This window comes from Falco naumanni, chromosome 4 (assembly GCF_017639655.2).
Source record: "Falco naumanni isolate bFalNau1 chromosome 4, bFalNau1.pat, whole genome shotgun sequence".
Lineage (NCBI taxonomy): Eukaryota > Metazoa > Chordata > Aves > Falconiformes > Falconidae > Falco > Falco naumanni.
In genome coordinates this window covers 26263586-26282099 of record NC_054057.1, presented here as the reverse complement: position 1 = coordinate 26282099, position 18514 = coordinate 26263586, and the positions used below count along the sequence as shown (strand labels likewise).

Sequence of the window (18514 nt, the reverse complement as noted above, 5' to 3'; positions counted from 1 at the left end):
TGTGTGAAATCTGCATACTACAAAGACAAAACTTCCTTGATTTTCTGTAAGGTTTAGAAACTGAAAACGCCAAACTTCTGGAAGATCATTAAACAGTCAGTATTTGTCATCCTCTTGACTTGACCTGGAATGAGTCTATTAATATTTGTGACTTTGTTTTACAATAACTATACATTAATGCAGTTGGTATTTTATGATTACATTTAGGTAGCATGTAGAGAGTTAGAAAAATACTTGAAGAAAATTGTTTATGAATTCCTTATGAAATCTTCATGAAGTGTCTGAAAACAGACACAGTCTCCTTGATAACGAGAAATTCTGTTGGCTTTAGTTTGGGGAGAAAGGGGAAATTACTTGGAATATCTCACAATTTAATTAAAATGTCTACTTCTTGTATCAAATTAACTTTAGACCTTGTAACGAACACATAAAACTTTCCAGAAAAGTCTTTCTTTTTTAACATCAACAAGGTCTCTCTCTTTATACAGTAGAGCTATCAGTCTTTAGCTTTGTGTTTATGCCACGTCCAAATTGGAGACTTTTTTTTTTTTAGCTTTGCTTTCCTTCCTGTGTCTTGATGATTGGTTAGAGGCCTTTAAATGTGTGTGTGAGATCAGTCCGTCACTGCCAAAGCCCAGGGAAACATCTTGTCCTCGTTAGACTTTTGAAATAAACCCAGTCTTAGCAAGGAGATAGATTGGAAGAATTGCCAACAAATTAGATGAATGTTTAGAGTGGATGTGAAGTCTGGTTAAACAAACATTTCATTTCTTTTAGTAGCTGATTGATTGATTCCAAACAAAAATGCTGTACCATCTGGTCCTTGGAAAACAAAGAAACATTACACATTCCTTTTGAAAAAAATTGCATAGAAAAATACTTAACAGTTTTCTATAAAGACACACCAATTTATATAAATTACCAGTTTTACTTGTTCTATGCATAAAATGATCTGATTTATTCGTGTATACTACGTATAACTTTGTGATAGTCATACCTTTCACAGAAAATGGGGGAATTACTAGAAAAGCTCCTATCTACAATGCTTATTATTCTGTCTGAGCTATTCACCATAACAGAATTTGACAAGCGGTTTTATGACTTGAAATAGAAAGCAGTATAAAGAGGTCAAGGACAAATTGAAACAACTGCCCTGCCAAATCAATTAAACGTTTTGCAGTAAATATGGTGAAATTTTAGGCCTTTCTGGAACAGTATTAGTTACGTAGCTATATAGAGTAACTGCAGAGCTGTGTAGAGACAGATATTACATGTAGTGAGAAATTCCACAATTTTGAAACCTGATGTTATTCTGGGTGGTAATAAAACCTAAAAATTTCTAAAATTTACAGAGAGAAAACTCATAAGCTTTTTGGTGTATCTCTTGAAAAGAGGGAAAACGAAAGGAAAAAAGTATGTTGCATTAATAGGAGTGTTTCCATTTATGATGTAAAACTTCAGCCTGTGTATAAACAAAGTTCTGAACAAAAACATTGTCAAAAATGGTTTAAAGAGACTTGAAAAAGTCGGTTTGGTTGGTTGTCCCCCTGCACCCCCCAGCTCTGGCATTCCTCCACATGCTAAAAAATTATGTGTCTCAAACTTCTAATCACTTCTGTATCTTTTGGAAAGATGCTTTGTTTCCTGTGAATGTCAGTCACATTATTGTAATCTCAAAGGTGTGGTTCTTGATGTATAAATAAAATCAATTTATTGTCATTAGGGGGTTTTTGCTTCAGGATATGAGGCTATGAAGATCCTTATTGCTGTGTTTTATTTCATTCCAGCTATTCATGAGCTCTCCTGCGAAGCATACAAACACTTGGGCAAAACTTCAAATTACTACTGGATAGATCCAGATGGCAGTGGGGCACTGGGACCTTTGAAAGTTTACTGCAACATGACAGGTAACAGCATTGTGTTTGCTATTTTTTTTATTATTTTTTTGCGTAGTTGGGAAAAAGTCTATTCATAATTTGTATTTCTTGGCAAAAGAAAAATAACTGCTAAGCGCTTTTCAAGAGAAGGGTCATCAAATTTGTAATCACCAGTCAGTATACTCTGAGCAAGGCAGTAGTTAATCCATTTCATAAACTTTTTGAATCACAGCTATTAATTAGCCTTAACAGGCCTTTGCATTCCCAGTGGTGCATAATTTTTAAAAAGAAAAAAAGTGTACATATATGTCTATTTACTAGAACTATTTTATATCAACATATTGATAGTTGAGTAATATCTGTGATTTATGAGGTACCGTATAAGGCAGCTTTTCAGAAATGTCAGACTTTTATTTCTGTGTAGGTGTCGTTGACTTTTACCACAGACAGGGAATAGAAATTCTTTACAAGAGAAACAAAACATTTGATTTGTGTTAGAAGGACATACTTTGTTTAACTTCTGAGACCATATGTATAACTGCATTCACTTCTTTTGGTTTTGTTGTGTGGGGTTTTTCCTGCCTGTAACAGTAGTTCTGTATGGGTAACTTCCTATCTGGGCATTCTCGCAGCAGCTGTCCTTAAGTCGTTTGCATTGCCGTGCTGTGGCAGAAAAATATGCTAAAGAAAAAAGGGGGCAGTTTCTTGCACCAGGAGTGTATGATGTGTTTGGTTGGTTAATGCATGACAATTGTCTCACCACTTTTTTCTGATATGAAATACTGGGTAGCTGATACAACAGACACATCCCCTGCCTTTCCTCCATTATCTGCGTGTAAGTTTGAATTTCAGTCTGTTTTCATTTGAAATCTGGCATATGTCCGAGTCATCAGGCTTTAGCATCAGCAAGTTGACCCACGCTATCGTAAGTTGAAACAGTAACTCTGTCTCTGTAGAAATATCAGTTGCTGAAGCTCATGTAGCTCTTCCTGGTGGAAGAAACCTGTACATGCCTGGACCTGTGGGGTGGGTTTTATCCAACTTGGATGGGAGAAATTAGGGGGGAGGGGGGTAGCTGACATGAAGGGGGATGTATGGCACGTGCAGCAGACCCCAGATCAAGTGCTCCTAGGTAGACAGCTTGTCTAGGCAGGAGAACAGCAAAATACCAGCTTCGTTTTGCCATTAATGTCTGCATTTGTCTAATAAAGCATACCTAAGGAGGAGCCTGATCCAAGCTCTGGGAGTGCCATCAGTCCTCCTGGGGCTGGAGAGGCAGGCCAGCCAGTCTGTTCGGAGATACGGCTGTAAGGGCAATCTTTCACATAAGTGGATCCTGACCCATTTAGGGCTTTTAAAATCATAACTAGCACCTTGAACTGTATCAGTAACTAATCAGGCAGGCACTGCAGGGAACAGTGCCAAGAATTGCTGATGTATTACAGCAATTTCTGCTATTCAGAAGAAGAACCGCTGTGTTCAGCACCTAGCTATGGCTTTTGGGTACTCTTCAAGGGTAACTTTGTAAATTAAAAATATACTACCCTAGTGGTGTCAGGCACAAAAAACGTGCACCTATCCAGTACTAGAGTGTTGCTCATTCATGTTAAATATAAACATACAGCAGAAGGTCCTAGTAGCTTGTCCAACACTGGCTGGAAAAAGTTAAGAAAAGTAAAAGTAACCATTTCATTTTACTAATGTTTCTCATCTACAAAACAATTTCCAGAGTAATAAAATGTGGCCTTCTCCTAACCAGTGCAAGGAGAACATAAACACTAGGATGGATGATTTAGTGCTCATTCCTTTCATTTGGATATGATGTGTGCTGTGGGAAAATGCAGTTTTCTGTTTTGACTGGATCATTCTCATCAGCAGGTCTTTCCTACAAGAAGGTGTTTTGCACTAGTATTCATGTAACTATTCAAATTTTAAAAATAAGAACCAAAGAGAAGTATTTCTTCATTAAAATGCAAATGACTGGAAGAAATACGTGGAAGTCCATGGGAAGCAATTTTAATCTCTGCTTCTAAAACTGGAAGGCCACACTGATAATCGTTCCTGGATAGCTTAGTAAAGCACATCACCTATGTATGTACTCTGTAGTACCTATACATTGCAGCTGTTACAGCTTTCATTTTCTTTTAGTTAGTGGTTATCTTAAGCAGTGAAGACTGTGGAGGGCTAAGAGCAGGGGTCCTCAAGCTTTTTAAACAGGGGCTGGTGCGTGGATGAAGTGGCAGGCAGTCATCTGCGGCTGCTTGGTTTCCCCACCCAACCCCCGGTGAGGGGGGGGAGTGTGTGGGTTCTGTAAATACCGGGGGCTGGATTGAGGACCCTGGGGGGGGCTATATCTGGCCCACGGGCCATAGTTTGAGGACCCCTGGTTAAGAGCTATGTTTTTAAGAGATAATTCACAACATCCTAAACCTTTTTCTGAATTGATAGCATATTATCAGTAATATACATACTAGAAAAGGGACAGGGTGAGATGGAGGGCTTCACTTTGCTTCATCAATAGCACATTTCTGAAGAACTCTGTAGCAATGATGCATTGCTCTTTCATGTTAAATATACATTCTCATATATGTATATACTTCTCATATAGATATACTTCTCATATAACAAAAGGCACTGTAGCATATTAGAACAAAAGCAGAATTTTCAAATTTTAGTATTGAAGTCGTGCAGGTTTATGGTATTACTAGCACTATATTTGAAAAAAGAACTTAAATTAGCCAAATTACAAATTTTTTTTTCTTTGTGAACATGAAACTAAGTAACCTACAGGTCTAGCTTTACTGAATAGTATATGGAGTGTAGTAAAATAAAAAACCTCTACTTCTTCATATGGCAGGATAGTGATATTTTATTTTAATAGCGACATCCTGTAGTTTCCCTCTCTAGCCTGAGAGACAAATCTAAGTGTCCCTATTAACCCATATGTTAAACAGACATCTTTGTATTAAATTACTACTCAAGATGCTAATAGACATTTTTAAATATGCTTGTTCCATTCAGGTAGAACTAGCAAGTAAGAACACCTTACTGACTAGAAAGGTAATATAAAATGTGACTTGTTAGTTTGCTTTCTAGAGGAAACAAGTCCACAAGGTTAGGGTTATTAGAAAAGCAGGCATCTATCTTCCTAAAACAAGGTGGCTTGACTGTTAATGTACTACTTTCATGCTTACTGTAGTGTATAGTTTTACAAGTACAAATGTTGGAGAGTAAGCTGCACTCTCACTTGACAATAAACCTTCAGGGGCAAGGGAAGTATCCTGAAATGCCACTGAAATTGTATATTTAGAAATTGTATCTTTAGCCCTTGAAGGTACTGTAGCACAAATATTGAATCACAAATTTCATTATTTCATCATTATGTCAGCATTTCACCTACAGTGAAATAGTATAGTCAGAAAGTGTCAGGGTTCCTAAATGTGGCAAAAAGTTGTGTGTTTTGTTTTTTTGATTTTTTTTTAAATGAAAATTGTGGCTTAGTAGACTGCTCTCTGGGCATATTTCTGGGCGTAGTCCTTATACATCTTTAGCGTGTCTTAATTTAATAAACTGGAGAATTTCATGATCAGTCCTGCCCTTCAGGGATGTCACTGTAGTAACTAAAAATTATTCTCATTTCTAAGTTGTCCTGGCAATTCAATAGTGCAGTCAAATTCAGAAATACGTATGTGCTTGTGCTCCCCACAGCAGTTCATGATCTCTACAAACTACGCTGTACTGTCAAAGAAACCCCAGAGCCCCCTCGTTCGCTTGTCCTTGTCTCCTCCAAATAAATATTGTACTCACAGGGCTGTGTTTTGATAGTGAAGAGGAACCCAAGCACTTACATTTTATGTCTTCATAGTGGAATTAAAATGTTTGAGATATCATGTTTAAGTACTTATTCCTGCTGGAGTAACACAGCTTTTCAAAACCTAGAGCACTGCAATAGGTGTTCAGCAGTTTTCCAAATACTTATCAGTAGGAACTATCTAAATTTTAGGAAGTTGTTTTTTTTGTTTTTTTTTTTTTTTTTTTTTTTAATAAGAAAAACAGTATTGAAAATGTTTAGAGTTGGAAAGTTGCAACTTTTCAAATTAATGCACTTAGGGAAAGTTATTGCTTGAAGCTGTGATGTGGCATAATTTTTAACCATTAGACTGCTTTTCAGTTTAACTTGTGATCTTAGGCTGAAAGGGAACTCTTCCAAAGCTCTGTCATCTTCAGGCCAAGACCTTACTGTCTTTCAGAGGCAGATCTACAAAGCAGAGCTAGATTCTGCATTCCAGCAGATTTTTACGGAGATGGAGGCTTCCTATTTCAGTATCCAGATTAACGCCTTTCCTGTTGTCTCTTTAATTGTTATTAGAACAGTAGCTGCAGTGGAAGGAACTATCTTTTAAGAAGTTTGTGGGAAGATGTAAACTTGAGCATTTTACAGCTTCACCCCATGCTCATTGTGATATTTTGTATTTCTGAATCTTTAAGCTTGATTCAGTTTCCTCTGGCAGTTTTTATTTCAATCCCATTGAGAAAGACCAAAGAAATAAGTTAAAATTACTCCCTATTTTTTTCTATTTCTTTTTTTCCCCTCAGCCTGAGGAGGATGGGGGAAAGGCGTCAGATCAGTAAGTTTACCCTGATCTTGTGCATTTGTTCCGCAAAAATTTTCAGAGTGCAGGGTGAGGGATAAGCAGAGGAACAGTGCGCAGGGGCTGTAAAGGTTTGCTGCTTTATCCTGCTGGCTGTGTGGCAGGTCAGCAGGAGAGGCAGACCAGCACTTCTGTTGTTCCTCAAGGCTTATGCTGAGGGTGAGGAAATCATAGTCTTTCTGTTGTTTCTTCTACTTCATCATTTAGTCTACTGATGCAAAGCAGAACTGGAAGGTTTCATAATCTATTTTACCAGAAGATACGTCGGTTAATTCTTTCTGTTGGTCCTGAAGTCATTACGCCTCTGTGATGTGGCTTTTATCTCATTTCAGGATCCAAATAGCTGCAAGCTTAATGTTAACATTTGAGTGGTACTTACCCTATCCCCCTTTCTAGTACAGTTCTTTTGCCTAAAGCTGCACATCTTCAAACGTTTTGAGAAATCATTATACATATTCACAGCCTGCCTCATTAAGGTCAAACGTACAGGGTGGCTTCTCTAGCCACTCTCCCCTTTCCTCTGTTCTCTCTCCCTTTGCTTATTTTAACCGAAGTGGCACATGTAATAATTACTGCAATGACTTTGTGAGTAGACATTAAACAACCATAACTGTCATATCCTGTGATTTTTCTATCTTCTTTTTGTAAATAGTGGGTCACTGGAGTGCTTTTTACTATGACATATGTAGAAACATATGGCATGAATATAAATATGCCATCCATCACTCATACTGATGAAAAGTGCCCCAGCAGTGGTAAATGTTTAATTCTATTGCACATATCTGTATAATTAGTTTTTCAGATGAGACATTTTGCCTGATAACTGAACTTTCGAGGTACCAAAACTTTTATTCATACAGATATATTTAAGTGCATGTGAAACAAAATTGTGAGCAGTTTAATTCAATAAATAAAAGTAAAGACCTCTTCTTTATGTAGATCCTTCTGTTTGATAGAGAAAAGAATTAGTGGGGTTTTTTTAGTTATTAACTCAAATAGAATAGGTTGGCATACATTTAAAAGCAGTAAACAGAATTTTGTCGTTGGGCAATGGTTAGCTTTGCATGTAAACTAAAGTATAGAAACCTCACCCAGTGCAATCCCATTGCAGGCGGCTTCTAATACAGTATTGGAAGTCTGTTACCTAAAATACAGGAAGGAAAAATGGCTTCAGTGTTTCAAATATGGCATGTGACCTGAAGTTTTTATTTTTCTAACAGCATCTCTGACACACTTTTCCTTCAGTTGTAGAGCTTTGTTTTTAATGAGTCTGTCAGACACATTTGCAAATTAAAGCGGTTTTCAGAGGTAAAAAGAGGAACAAATAGTTAAGAAGGATTGAGACTGTTGTTTCAGAGTTGAGGGTGTGGGGGGAAGAGCAAAAGCACCAAGCCATTTAAGACACTGGTTTTGGCCAGTTGGCTTATCAAGGTAGATTCTCAGTATACAGAAGGGAGAAAAGATACTGAGGGATAAGGAAAATGCTAGTCATTGAAGAGTCAGGGGATCATGTCTGGAGAAGCATCTCTGATGGCAGACTTTCTTCCTAAGGCGAGTTCATCCATCTGGTGTCAGGATAAAATAACAGACCCGTGAGAGTTCTGGAGACAGAGCAGTCTATGTTTATGTCTCAGCCTGCCAAGTAGGCTGAAACATCCTGCATCTCAGTTTTAGTTCATTGATTATCTTTCTCATCTGTTCTTATTTACAATGCACGCCCTTGGTATTCCAGGTTTCACTGGTACATCATTTGGTTTTGCATTCAGCTTTTTTATTATTTTTAATTTATGTCAAATTTGGCTTTCTTGCGAAAAGGATTTTTGTGGTACTTAACTGTATATCAACAAATTTGGCTAGTGCCTTTCCTTTCCATGCTGTGGAGCACAGTGCTGACTGCTGGTGAAGACATGATCATGATTGTTTTTCCAGCTGGACGTAAACTTTCCGCTCAGCCTCAATCAGTTCCCAGACTATAATCACCAGCCTTTCTCTGGGTTCATCTTGAACTTGCTTTCTGGAATCCTTCTGAAATAAATCAGGATGGTTTTCTTTTTAACACTGAAAAATGGTAGGCACTCCTGTGCTTGGCAGTTACTTGGATTATCTGGATGTGAGGGATGACAGAGTCTAGGTAGTGGCTGTGTTCTGTGACTGCATGTTGAGTTTGCCATATTGCCAGACTGTTAAGGATGGAAGAGGAAAGGACTATAGGCTACTCAGCTCTACTGGTAAAACGACACGTGAGTCCCATGTGATTGTGAGGTTGTTTTTTATTACTTCAGTGTTCAGAACTGAAAAATACACTGCCCCAGAAAAAGTCTCCACATAGACATGAAGGCTTTATTAATCTCAGGGCTCATTGTAATATAAAAAAGGTAGAATTTGTTGGGAAAACAGAGTATGAATCAACATCTAATGACTTCACTAAACAAAAACGTGTCCTAACAAAAATGTGGTGTCATAATGTCAGGGTTTGCAGTGAATAATGTTGGAATTACATGATTCTAAATCATGTTAGAATATCTCTAGGTATTTTCTCCATTTGCCCTTGGGTGTGTAGAAAGTGAAAAGCTAGCCCAGTGTGCAACTGCAAAGAAAATATCTAAACCATAAAATAAGAAATAATTTGTGAAATCTGCCCCCAGGAGAAGGTTCTTGATTTGCTCTGTTCAGTAGAGGACAAACTTCATCATTGGCATCTAAGGTATCTTCTCAAGTTGCCGAGTAATAGAAACACTTCCTACTGTCTGAGTACTTTCATTTGTTTCTTTCCCTTCTCCTTTCCTGTCCCGCCTCTAACTGTGGAGTGTCATATAAGTGAATATAGGAATAAAAGTCTCTATCATGTTGCCCTCTTAATGTATTCCAAGGCCTCATAACTGGAGCATGAGCATCACAGAACATCCGTATATTAGGGGCATAAGGCAACCGAATATGCACTGACCTCAAAGAATAAGAACAAATTAGCATTTGAGAGTGATAGTAGTTGAAAATAAAGCAGATTTTTTTTTTTTTTGGCAAATTATTTAGTCTAGAAGGAGGAAAAAGTCCTGACATCATCTGCAATCAGAAAATATTCCTCATTTGTTGGAAATTGAGCTCTTTTGAGCCGAACAGAAATTAGAAAACAACAAATCTTTTTAGAACTCCTTGTGCATTGCAGGACCCAACAAAACTGTATTTCAAGAAATATGTCTATAACTGGAGAAGAAAAAAGGGATGGAAATAGGATGATGAAGGGTACCATCTGCCTTAAAATGTTCCTGTGAATGTTAGAAGCAAGCATTTAGCTTTGGATTCAGTCCCCTACATATGGCCTACTGGAGATGTGAGGAACTCAACACAAGCTGCTCCAGGCCAGTAATATGCTTCAGTTATCCCTAGAAAATAGCTCCTGTAGAAAACATTATTGAAAGCCCAAACAAAGTCTGTGTTTTCTGTAAAACTTTTATTTCTGCTTTTGGTCACTTAATTGACTTAAGGATAGGCAGTTATTTTACATATGAAATGATAGGAAAAGTTTTTGGGTTTTTTTAAAAAAATTATTTGTATGGTAATATTTTCCATGGGGTTCTTCTGTTGTTTGGGTGGATAGTCATGTTGAGGGATGTATGTATGTTTCTGCCTATGCCCTACATCACTGGGAAAGCTTGTCTGTGCTTCTTTGGACTTTGAGAAGTAAGCTCAGTGATCCAGCTGTACTGTGTCAAAGCCTGGAAGATGCGAGTTACTAGCTTCAGGTGGGGATTTCTGGTACACAGCAATACTTTCTCATATGTTTTTAAACAATACTTAAAAGAATGGCTTCTTAGCAAGTCCTGTTCAGAGCTGGTTGTTTCTAACTGCTAGTGCTGTCTTGTCTTGTTGACAGACAGTGAGACTAGGAAGAAAACCACTTACCTGTTCTAAGTATTCTTTCTCACATCATTTTCTTTGAAACTCAAATCAATGTAACTAGAAGATCACAGAGCAGATTAGTTTAAAGGACACATTTAAAGTCCTGTTCAGATAGCAAATGGTGTATTAAGTTCACTTATTACTGAGATAATCAAGTGATTAAAAGATTACAGACACATTTAAAAAGGGAGAAGAGGGACACATTCCACTCTAGAATTCCCAACCAGTATTTAGGGTGCTGTGCCGCACACTGATGCGTAATTCTCTAAATTAATTTACCTAGAAGGGTAGGTTTGCTTTGTTGTCACTACTGCTGTTAGGAAGCCAGGCCTTCTTGCTTCCTCCTGTAATCTTCTGCAAACAGAAGGGTTTTTTGGGCAATGAATAAATTGCAGTAGACATCCATTTTGATCTGCACATACATAAAAACTGCTGATGCAGTTTCCCCACACTGGCAGGAGGTGTCCAGTATGACTCTCCCAGGACTTACTAACAAGTTAGTGCAGATTGTGTAGGTGTGTCAGTCTGCAATTTTCTGGAGAGTTTGTGTGAAGACTGTCTTTGAACATTCCTACTAAATCCCAAGATTCTGTACAGGTGTGCATTTTATCACTTAGAAATTATCACTTAGTGCTTTTCCACAAAAGAAAACAAACATGCAATAACTGTGACGTGGATTTACAGACAATATTTTTATTAACTTCCAGAAAGGGTGGTTAGTACAGGTTTTAGGATAGCATCAGAATATACTGTAACCTCATACATAAACTTCTGCCTCTGTTCTGCGTGGTAGAAGACAGATAGAACTGGGGAAACAGACTCTAGGGTGAGGGCAATAAGGGCAAAAAGGACTTAAATCTGGGATCATCTGGGAATTGGCCATTTTTTATCTCCAAGGCCACAGAAAGCAGCACTTCATCTGCAAATATGGCAGTCAGAAGATGCTATGAAGAATCTGCTTACATCCATGAAAATCAAGGAAGGATTTTCTCAGAACCAGATTTAGTTGCAGCCTACTGAGATTCTCACTTGCTCTGTAGCATCAGAAAGCGAAGAATGATTGAAATAAATTTGTTACAACTTAAAAGCAAACTAATAGTATTGCACATGGTTTAATGAGCAGAGTTAAGCCAATGGGCAAAAGATAAGGAGGAGTCCATGAGACCTTGTGCAGCGAGTAGGGAACAACTACAGCCAGGGAACTTCCACAGAGCAAACTTTCTTGTTTGGAACAGAAACCTGCGGGTTATGCAGAGCAGGTCTCTTGTTTAGAGAGTCTCAACTGCAAAGCGTAAGGATCTCCCTCCACTCATGTACTGGAAGCCAAGTATTCCCACGTCATGTTAAGGGTCTGTGTCTGCTTCTCGTGTGTTTAGAGTTCATGTTTATGATCCAGAATTAATGTCCTTTTTATGCTTCCTGCTTTAGAGGTTTTTCTATTTGCTAAGCCCAAGCTTTCTTATTTTCAGGGAGCTGAAAATATTGGCTTTATCTAGTATGTGTCAGGACATGCTTCCCTGAGTGGGAACTATTGAGGTAATGATCTTACATTAACCTAGATGAGATTTATGAGGCTAACTGACGCATTCAATAGTAAGCAATTTAAGAAAATCAGTGAGAATAAATTACTCCCTTCCAAAAATTATTATTGTGGTTTTTGCCAAAGCAGTATCCTAAACCTCGAGATATTTCTAAGTAACTAGCTTTTTTTCTCCACTTTGGGATGCATTTGTGCATCACAAATGAAAATCTCCGTAGATTTTCTTTCAGGCCAGCATTGTCTGACTACAGTGGAATAAACCTGTCAGTAGTCATAAAAGAAAATTGAATAGGTTTGTCACTGGTAATAGGAAAAAATACTGTTACAAAACAACTGCAAGTGGCAATGGTGTAAATTACTGTATCAGAGATCTAGGACCATTGCTACTCAGCTGGATTCCCTTTTTCCTAGCAATAGTCTGTGGAGAGGAATTTGTGATCTCATGGAGATGTGGGTATTCCACAGAAACTGCTTGGCAGGCAGCTGGGGGGAGTTAAAATGCAAAGCTGATTAGCTCTCCGAAGCCAGAGCATGCAGAGTTCTCCCCCTTGCACTTCCTACTCATGGGTCCAGACCAAATCTGTTTCTGTCAGAAGCATTGGCTTGTACCTGAAGATGCTGCATTGCTAATATTGTTCTGGTAATTGCCACAGAACTATGCGGTAATGATTACTCTGACTTGTGCTGTACAGTAAGTGTCTAATGAACAAACAGCAGAGCCAGCTGGATGCTGACCAAGAGCTGTGCCGACGCAATTGAGATGACTGACATCTGCTAGACAGAGCAGGTACGATAGGGCAGGCTCACAAGAATTTCTGATCAAGAGTTGTTACTAGCAAAAGGCCTTGCTCAGGAGCTGGCTTTGTGCGCTGGCATACATCTACTGCTTGCTTGGCTGTCTCACTGCATAACCGACGTTCCTTAGAAATATTCAGAGGGGTCTTCTGACACTGATTTCAGCAATCTTTACCACTGTGTACTGGAGTTCTGAGTAGTTGTTTTATCTCTGCCTGACACTTTTGCCATAATGGTCACGCATTTTTGGTACAACAGTCATTTTAATACTAGAACCATGTAACTTGATGCCCAGCTGTTTTGCAGGCTACACTTTCAAATGCTTTGCAGGGCTTTGTGGCATCTGCAGTGGAAGAGAAGTGCTGCAGATGCCAGGGACCAGCAACCACATTTTTCATTAAATTGGAGACAGAAGAATCAAATTAAAGGAACTGCTGTTTCAGCCTTCTTGCTAGGCAGAAGTTACTAATCAATCTTAGGGCTTTTAGTGGTAAACTAAGTGCCAAACCTAGACAATTTTTCAAGATTAGATCTTAATATTTTCATATCAAATAATATTTTTTGAAGATGTAGCTAGAACAAAGATATTATCTAATATCCCATGGAATTACTTCCTTGCCTCCCCTGCCCTTTTGTTTCCAGTCCGTGTCAGCCTGGGAAACGTCTGCTATTAACTTAGTTGCTAACACTTTGCTCAATTGTATTTTGAACTAATGTTTTAAAACTGACACCAATATTAAGCCTTTTCACTTTCCACTTTTCAATAATTCTGCTTCATATGGTCTGTAAGTTTATTCTTCAGATTCACAAATGAGATTACATGTGGAGCAACCATCAGTATTGCCTGTGTTCTTTTTGAGCAATAAAAAAAGTAACCCTAATTCCTGGACCAACTCCCTGCATTTCTTGAGGTACTCTGTTCTCTCAGAATGGTCTTTCTTTTGGGATCTTGAAAAAATGTTGGGGTTTATATAATTTTTTGTTTCTTGTAGGTAGTTGTTTTTCTGGGGTTTTTTTGTTTGGTTGGTTGGTGCTTTTTTCTTTTTTAAAGAAAATAGAAGGATCCTTACTTTTTATTTATTTACACCACATCCTTATGCATGAGCAATATTTCCCAAGTGACTGGAATAAAAAGATTTTTTTAAAAAACAGACAGTTGAATGTATGCATTGCAAAGATTTTCCGTTATTAGTGAAATCTTAGAGTTATTAATTTTTTGACCTTTTTTTTTTTTGGCAAATTTAGTGCTCATTGAATTTATGTATTGGCCATGTGTATGCCAGTTGTGCAAAGAACTTTTTCTACATGGCTTTAATTTTGGGAAAGGATCTTCTTTTCAAGGTATAAAAAATGCTATAAATCAAAGCCACCTTTCTGTCTAGAAACTTGTATTAGTGTTAATTCTTGAATTGATAATGGAAGATAGTTATCTTATAATCAGTTTCCTCAAATATCCAGTTTCAATATTTAGTGAAATTTAACTCATTAAGAAGATATTCATGGATTACAGTGAGGCGAAAACTGCAGCTCTACTGAAATGCATAAGTTTTACCTTCTCTGAAACAGTTCTGTAAGAACTAAAAATTACAATTATTATCAGCACTTTTATTCATAGTATGTACTCCTTTTCTCTTTGGGTAATTTGTGTGTGTTTGTTTCTGGAATAGTTCAACTGGCAGGATTGTACAATGGGTAATGCTGGGCACAGGGGCTGCCTCGGGGCTGGCAGCCCAAAGCCCTTCCTCCCAGGGGTGCTAGGCAGGAGATTGGGAGGAATCAGGGGGGCTGTGTCATCCCTGTGTCACAGTGCCATAACCTGGCAAGGCAGCAGTCACAGTACCCCAGGAGAGTATAAAAGGGGCATTATTCCGTATCCCCTGGTCAGAGCTGGCCGGGAACCGGCCTGAAGACACCCGAGAGGAAGGCCTGGAGGGGCCGGTGGGATTCCCTGGGGGCTGAGGGAGGAAGACCGGGGGACGCTGAATGAGGCTGCTGGAGATGAGAAGAACCACCAATACCGGGAGGTGCCCAAGGCTATCAGGTGTTTTCAGCTGGACAGCCATGGCACCACCAAGGGAATGCTTTCTTGAGGAGTGCTGCAGAGCTCACCGGCTTCATCCCTGTGGAGCCAGGAGCAGTGTCCGTGAGTTATGGGATGCAGAGATATTGCCAGGGGTCCCAGAGCTTTGGAGCACCCACTGGTGCCCTGCCAGGCACAGGAAGGATTCTTGTCCCCCCAGGTCGATCAGGCCAGGGGTGTTTGGTCACTCTTGGAAGCCCCTGAGGTGGCTCCGGGCTGAGGGAGGAGAGGGCTGGGGCATCTCCCGGGAGGCGTGCCCAGCCTGTGGGACGAGGAGGCCGGTCTCGCTCCCGTGCTCAGGGAACAGCCGATCGCCAGCGCTGCCTGGGGTCAGGAAGGAATTTTCCCCCGGGGCACATTGGCACTGGCCCCCGGGGGTTTTTTGCCTTCCTCTGCAGCACTGAGCGCGACCACTTGCCAGGGCTCCTGCGGTCCCTTGGGCCAGGTCACCGCCTGCCGCTGGTGCCCCACGAAGGTGGCCTCTCGTGCCCTGCAGCTGGGGGGAGGAAGGCTTTTTTCCCCCCGCGGTGGGCGAGCAAGTGTCCCTGCCCGGGGTTTTTTGCCTGCCTCTGCAGCACCGCGCAGGGCCCCTGGCCAGGGCTCCTTTGGGCCATTCTGGCCAGGTGCCTGCTGCTGGTGCCCCACGAAGGTGGCCTCGTGCCCCGCATCCGGGGGGAGGAAGCTTTTGAGGCTCCCAGGGGGCCCCCAGCGTGGCCCCCGCGGGTTGCTGCTTTTCCTCGGTAGCACTGAGCACAGCCCCTGGCCAGGGCTCCTCGGGGCCCTTTCGGCCAGGTTCTTGCCCGCTGCCCTCGCACCCCCGAGGCACCCCCGTGCCCTGGCGCTCTGGCTCTCTTGCCCATCGCAAGCCTTGGCAGGAGCCAGCTCTGCTCTGCCCTCGGCTCCCTTTCCCCTGGGCTTCTGCCTGGTGCCAAACAGCCTCCGCTTGGCCGGGCTCCAGGCTCGCTGCCCCATCAGGAGCTGCCACTCTCCAGCTCTCCCCATGTGCAAGGCAAGCGCAGGGCAGGCACGAGAGCGCTTTCCATGCATCCCTGGCCAAGAACAGTGGTGAATGTTTCCAATGGAAAGAAGTGTGCTTTTCATCAATATATGCTATACCTGGAAAATACTTCATGGCTCCTCAGACTGCATTCTTCTTCTTCCCCTTCTTTTGTGCATGGTCGGTCCTGGGGCTCATTCATGAAGCTCTCACTCTTCAGCAAGCAGGCACTGCTTGGCCTGTGTCCCTGCTGCTCCTCTCTGTGGCTCTGTGCCTTTCCCATGCCAGGCTGCAAGGGATGGGTTTTCCAGCTGAACTGAGGGATGCACCAGCTTGCTCCTGGCTACACATGTGCGTTGTCTTAATGCTTGTGAACATGTGCTTCAAAGCAGATTCAGAAGAATAAAGTCCTGTTTCTACTTGTAACCTTTCTGATTTGTGTCCTTGAAAGTGTTTTTGGAGCCAAGAAACCCCTGGCATTTTAGGGAACTAACAGTCTCATTGTTATTGAACTCATGGTGAGAGCAAGGAATGGAATGGAATGGGAGTAGACTAGCTGTGTTGCAAGGTACCTACAATAGCCATCTCATTGAACTGCCTGATGACTTCAGGGATGAGTAAAAGCAAAGCATGGTGTTATATAATGGTATTATATATTAATGGGCATTATCCAAATACTTCCTAATAACTGATAGGAATGGGGTAATGTCCACTTGGCCAGGACGCCTGTTCAAGGGTTTAACCACCCTCTTTGTGTTGTCAACATAGCTTTGAGCCATTTGCAGGCATCCTGGCACCAGGTGCCAGGTGGAGCAGCTCAGCACCTCCCTCTCCATGTCCCCTCCTCAGGCAGTAGAGAGCAGTGAGGTCGCCCCTCAGCTGCTTTCCCTCCAAACTAGACAAACGCAGAGTCCTCAGCCGTTCCACAGAGGACATGGGACATGACTTCCAGCCCTTCACCAGCTTTGATGCCCTACTTTGGGCACATGCAAGGACCTTAACAGCCTTCCTAAATGGGGGGGGACCCTGCACACAATGCTCAAGGTGAGTTCACCCCAGTACTAAATGCAGCGGGATGATCACCCTTTGGACGGGCCGGTGATGCTGTGCTTGGTGCACCCCAGGGTGGGGTTTGCCCCCGTGGCTGCCAGGGCACACTGCTGACTGCTGCTGAGCCTCCTGTCAGCCAGCACCCCCAGAGCCCTTCCTGCAGGGCTGCTCTCCCGCCACTCCTCTCCCAACCTGTACTTGTGGCCGGCTTTACTCCCTCCCAGGTGCAGGATCTGGCATTTGGTCTTGTTATATTTCATGCCACTGATGATTGCCCATTGCTCCAGTCTATCCAGAGCCCTCTGCAAATCCTGCATCCACATCACTGATACAAATATTGAAGAGAACTGGCCCTAGAACTGAGCCCCGAGAAACCGGAGACTGGTCACCAGTCAGGTATTGCCCCATGCACTACTAACTCTTTGAGCCATTCATCCAGCCTTTCACCCCATGCACTGTGTACCTTGTTGTTGAGGTTTTTTTGTCCCTTTTTTGCTCTTTCTTTTTCCTTTTTTTCTTCTTCTCCTCCTCCTTCTCTCCTCTCCTCCATTCCCTTTTCCTTTCCTTGTCTTCTCCTGTCTTCTTATTGTGCTTCTTAATTAGTGGACAAGTTTGTTGAAGAAGTACAATGAAACCTTTGGTCCATTGAATTAATTGGGGAATTTTTTGTGCGTTCACTGGTTTCTTTCTGCATGTAATTTTTTATGTGTACATGTTTGGAATTGTTCAGATAGTATAGAAGAAATAAATATACGTTGTTGTGCAAGTTTCAGAGCTGCATTTGGAAGTCTGCAAGCAGGTGGATTTCTGTAGCTACACAGTATGCAGTGAAGTCCGTAGTCTTCATAAATTTTCAGTGTTTGGTTAATGGATTTTATCTTCTATAGTGGATAATATTTGAAGTTAAACAATGAGGATAATTTGTCATAGTGTAGGAAATTCTAAAACTGAATGTTGAAGTGTAAATAAATACATGTCTGTTAGGCAAGAAAAACTTCAGAGACCTCTTGGATGTCATTAGTTTAATTTGATCCATAGATAATTTAATATTCTTGTGTTTACAGAGATCTCTAGAAATCAGAAGGTTGCCTGATTATAAAAGATGGTATCATTTGTTTTTCTTGCTCAAGGAAGTCAACTTTCTATTTGCTAAATATGGGGAAAGCTAATAAAATAAATAGGAAACTTGTTAATATTTAGATGGTTTCTATTACAGTCAGTACTTCCACTTGAGACTTACGTATTTTATTCCAGATGTCATCTTTTTATATTATGATGGAGAAATCCTTTAAAGCGCTATGTAAAATGTAGTCAAACAGCTAAATGTCCAGCAAAGCTGCATGAAATGCGAGTGTACTTGCCTAGAGAAAAGATGATGTATGTGTAAAGAAGAGTCATGGAGGGAGGCCAAAGTGCAGGCCCAGACCGAATATGCTGGAGCATTTGGGGAAGCTTTTGCAGTAATCCACTTGATCACATGTGGGAACTTGTCTGATGCAGCATAGTATTCTCTATAACCTCTAAATATCAGGCTGTCTCTTGTGAATTGAGGTGTTTCATTGCAAATAAAATTTCTCATTGCTCTGGAAAGCAGTTAGCTGTTGTCATGGATGGCTTCTGTCTATA

General features: G+C 40.8%; 1 protein-coding gene across 2 annotated transcripts in view; it reads left to right on the top strand.

Annotated features, from left to right (window-relative positions):
- The window catches only part of CNTNAP2 (contactin associated protein 2), a 1145700-nt gene that overhangs the window by 771492 nt on the left and 355694 nt on the right, over positions 1-18514 (top strand). For both annotated transcript variants that reach the window (XM_040592035.1, XM_040592036.1), the window contains one exon: positions 1788-1907. In XM_040592035.1, coding sequence (XP_040447969.1) covers positions 1788-1907 — 120 coding nt within the window. The remainder of the gene's footprint in view (positions 1-1787; positions 1908-18514) is intronic.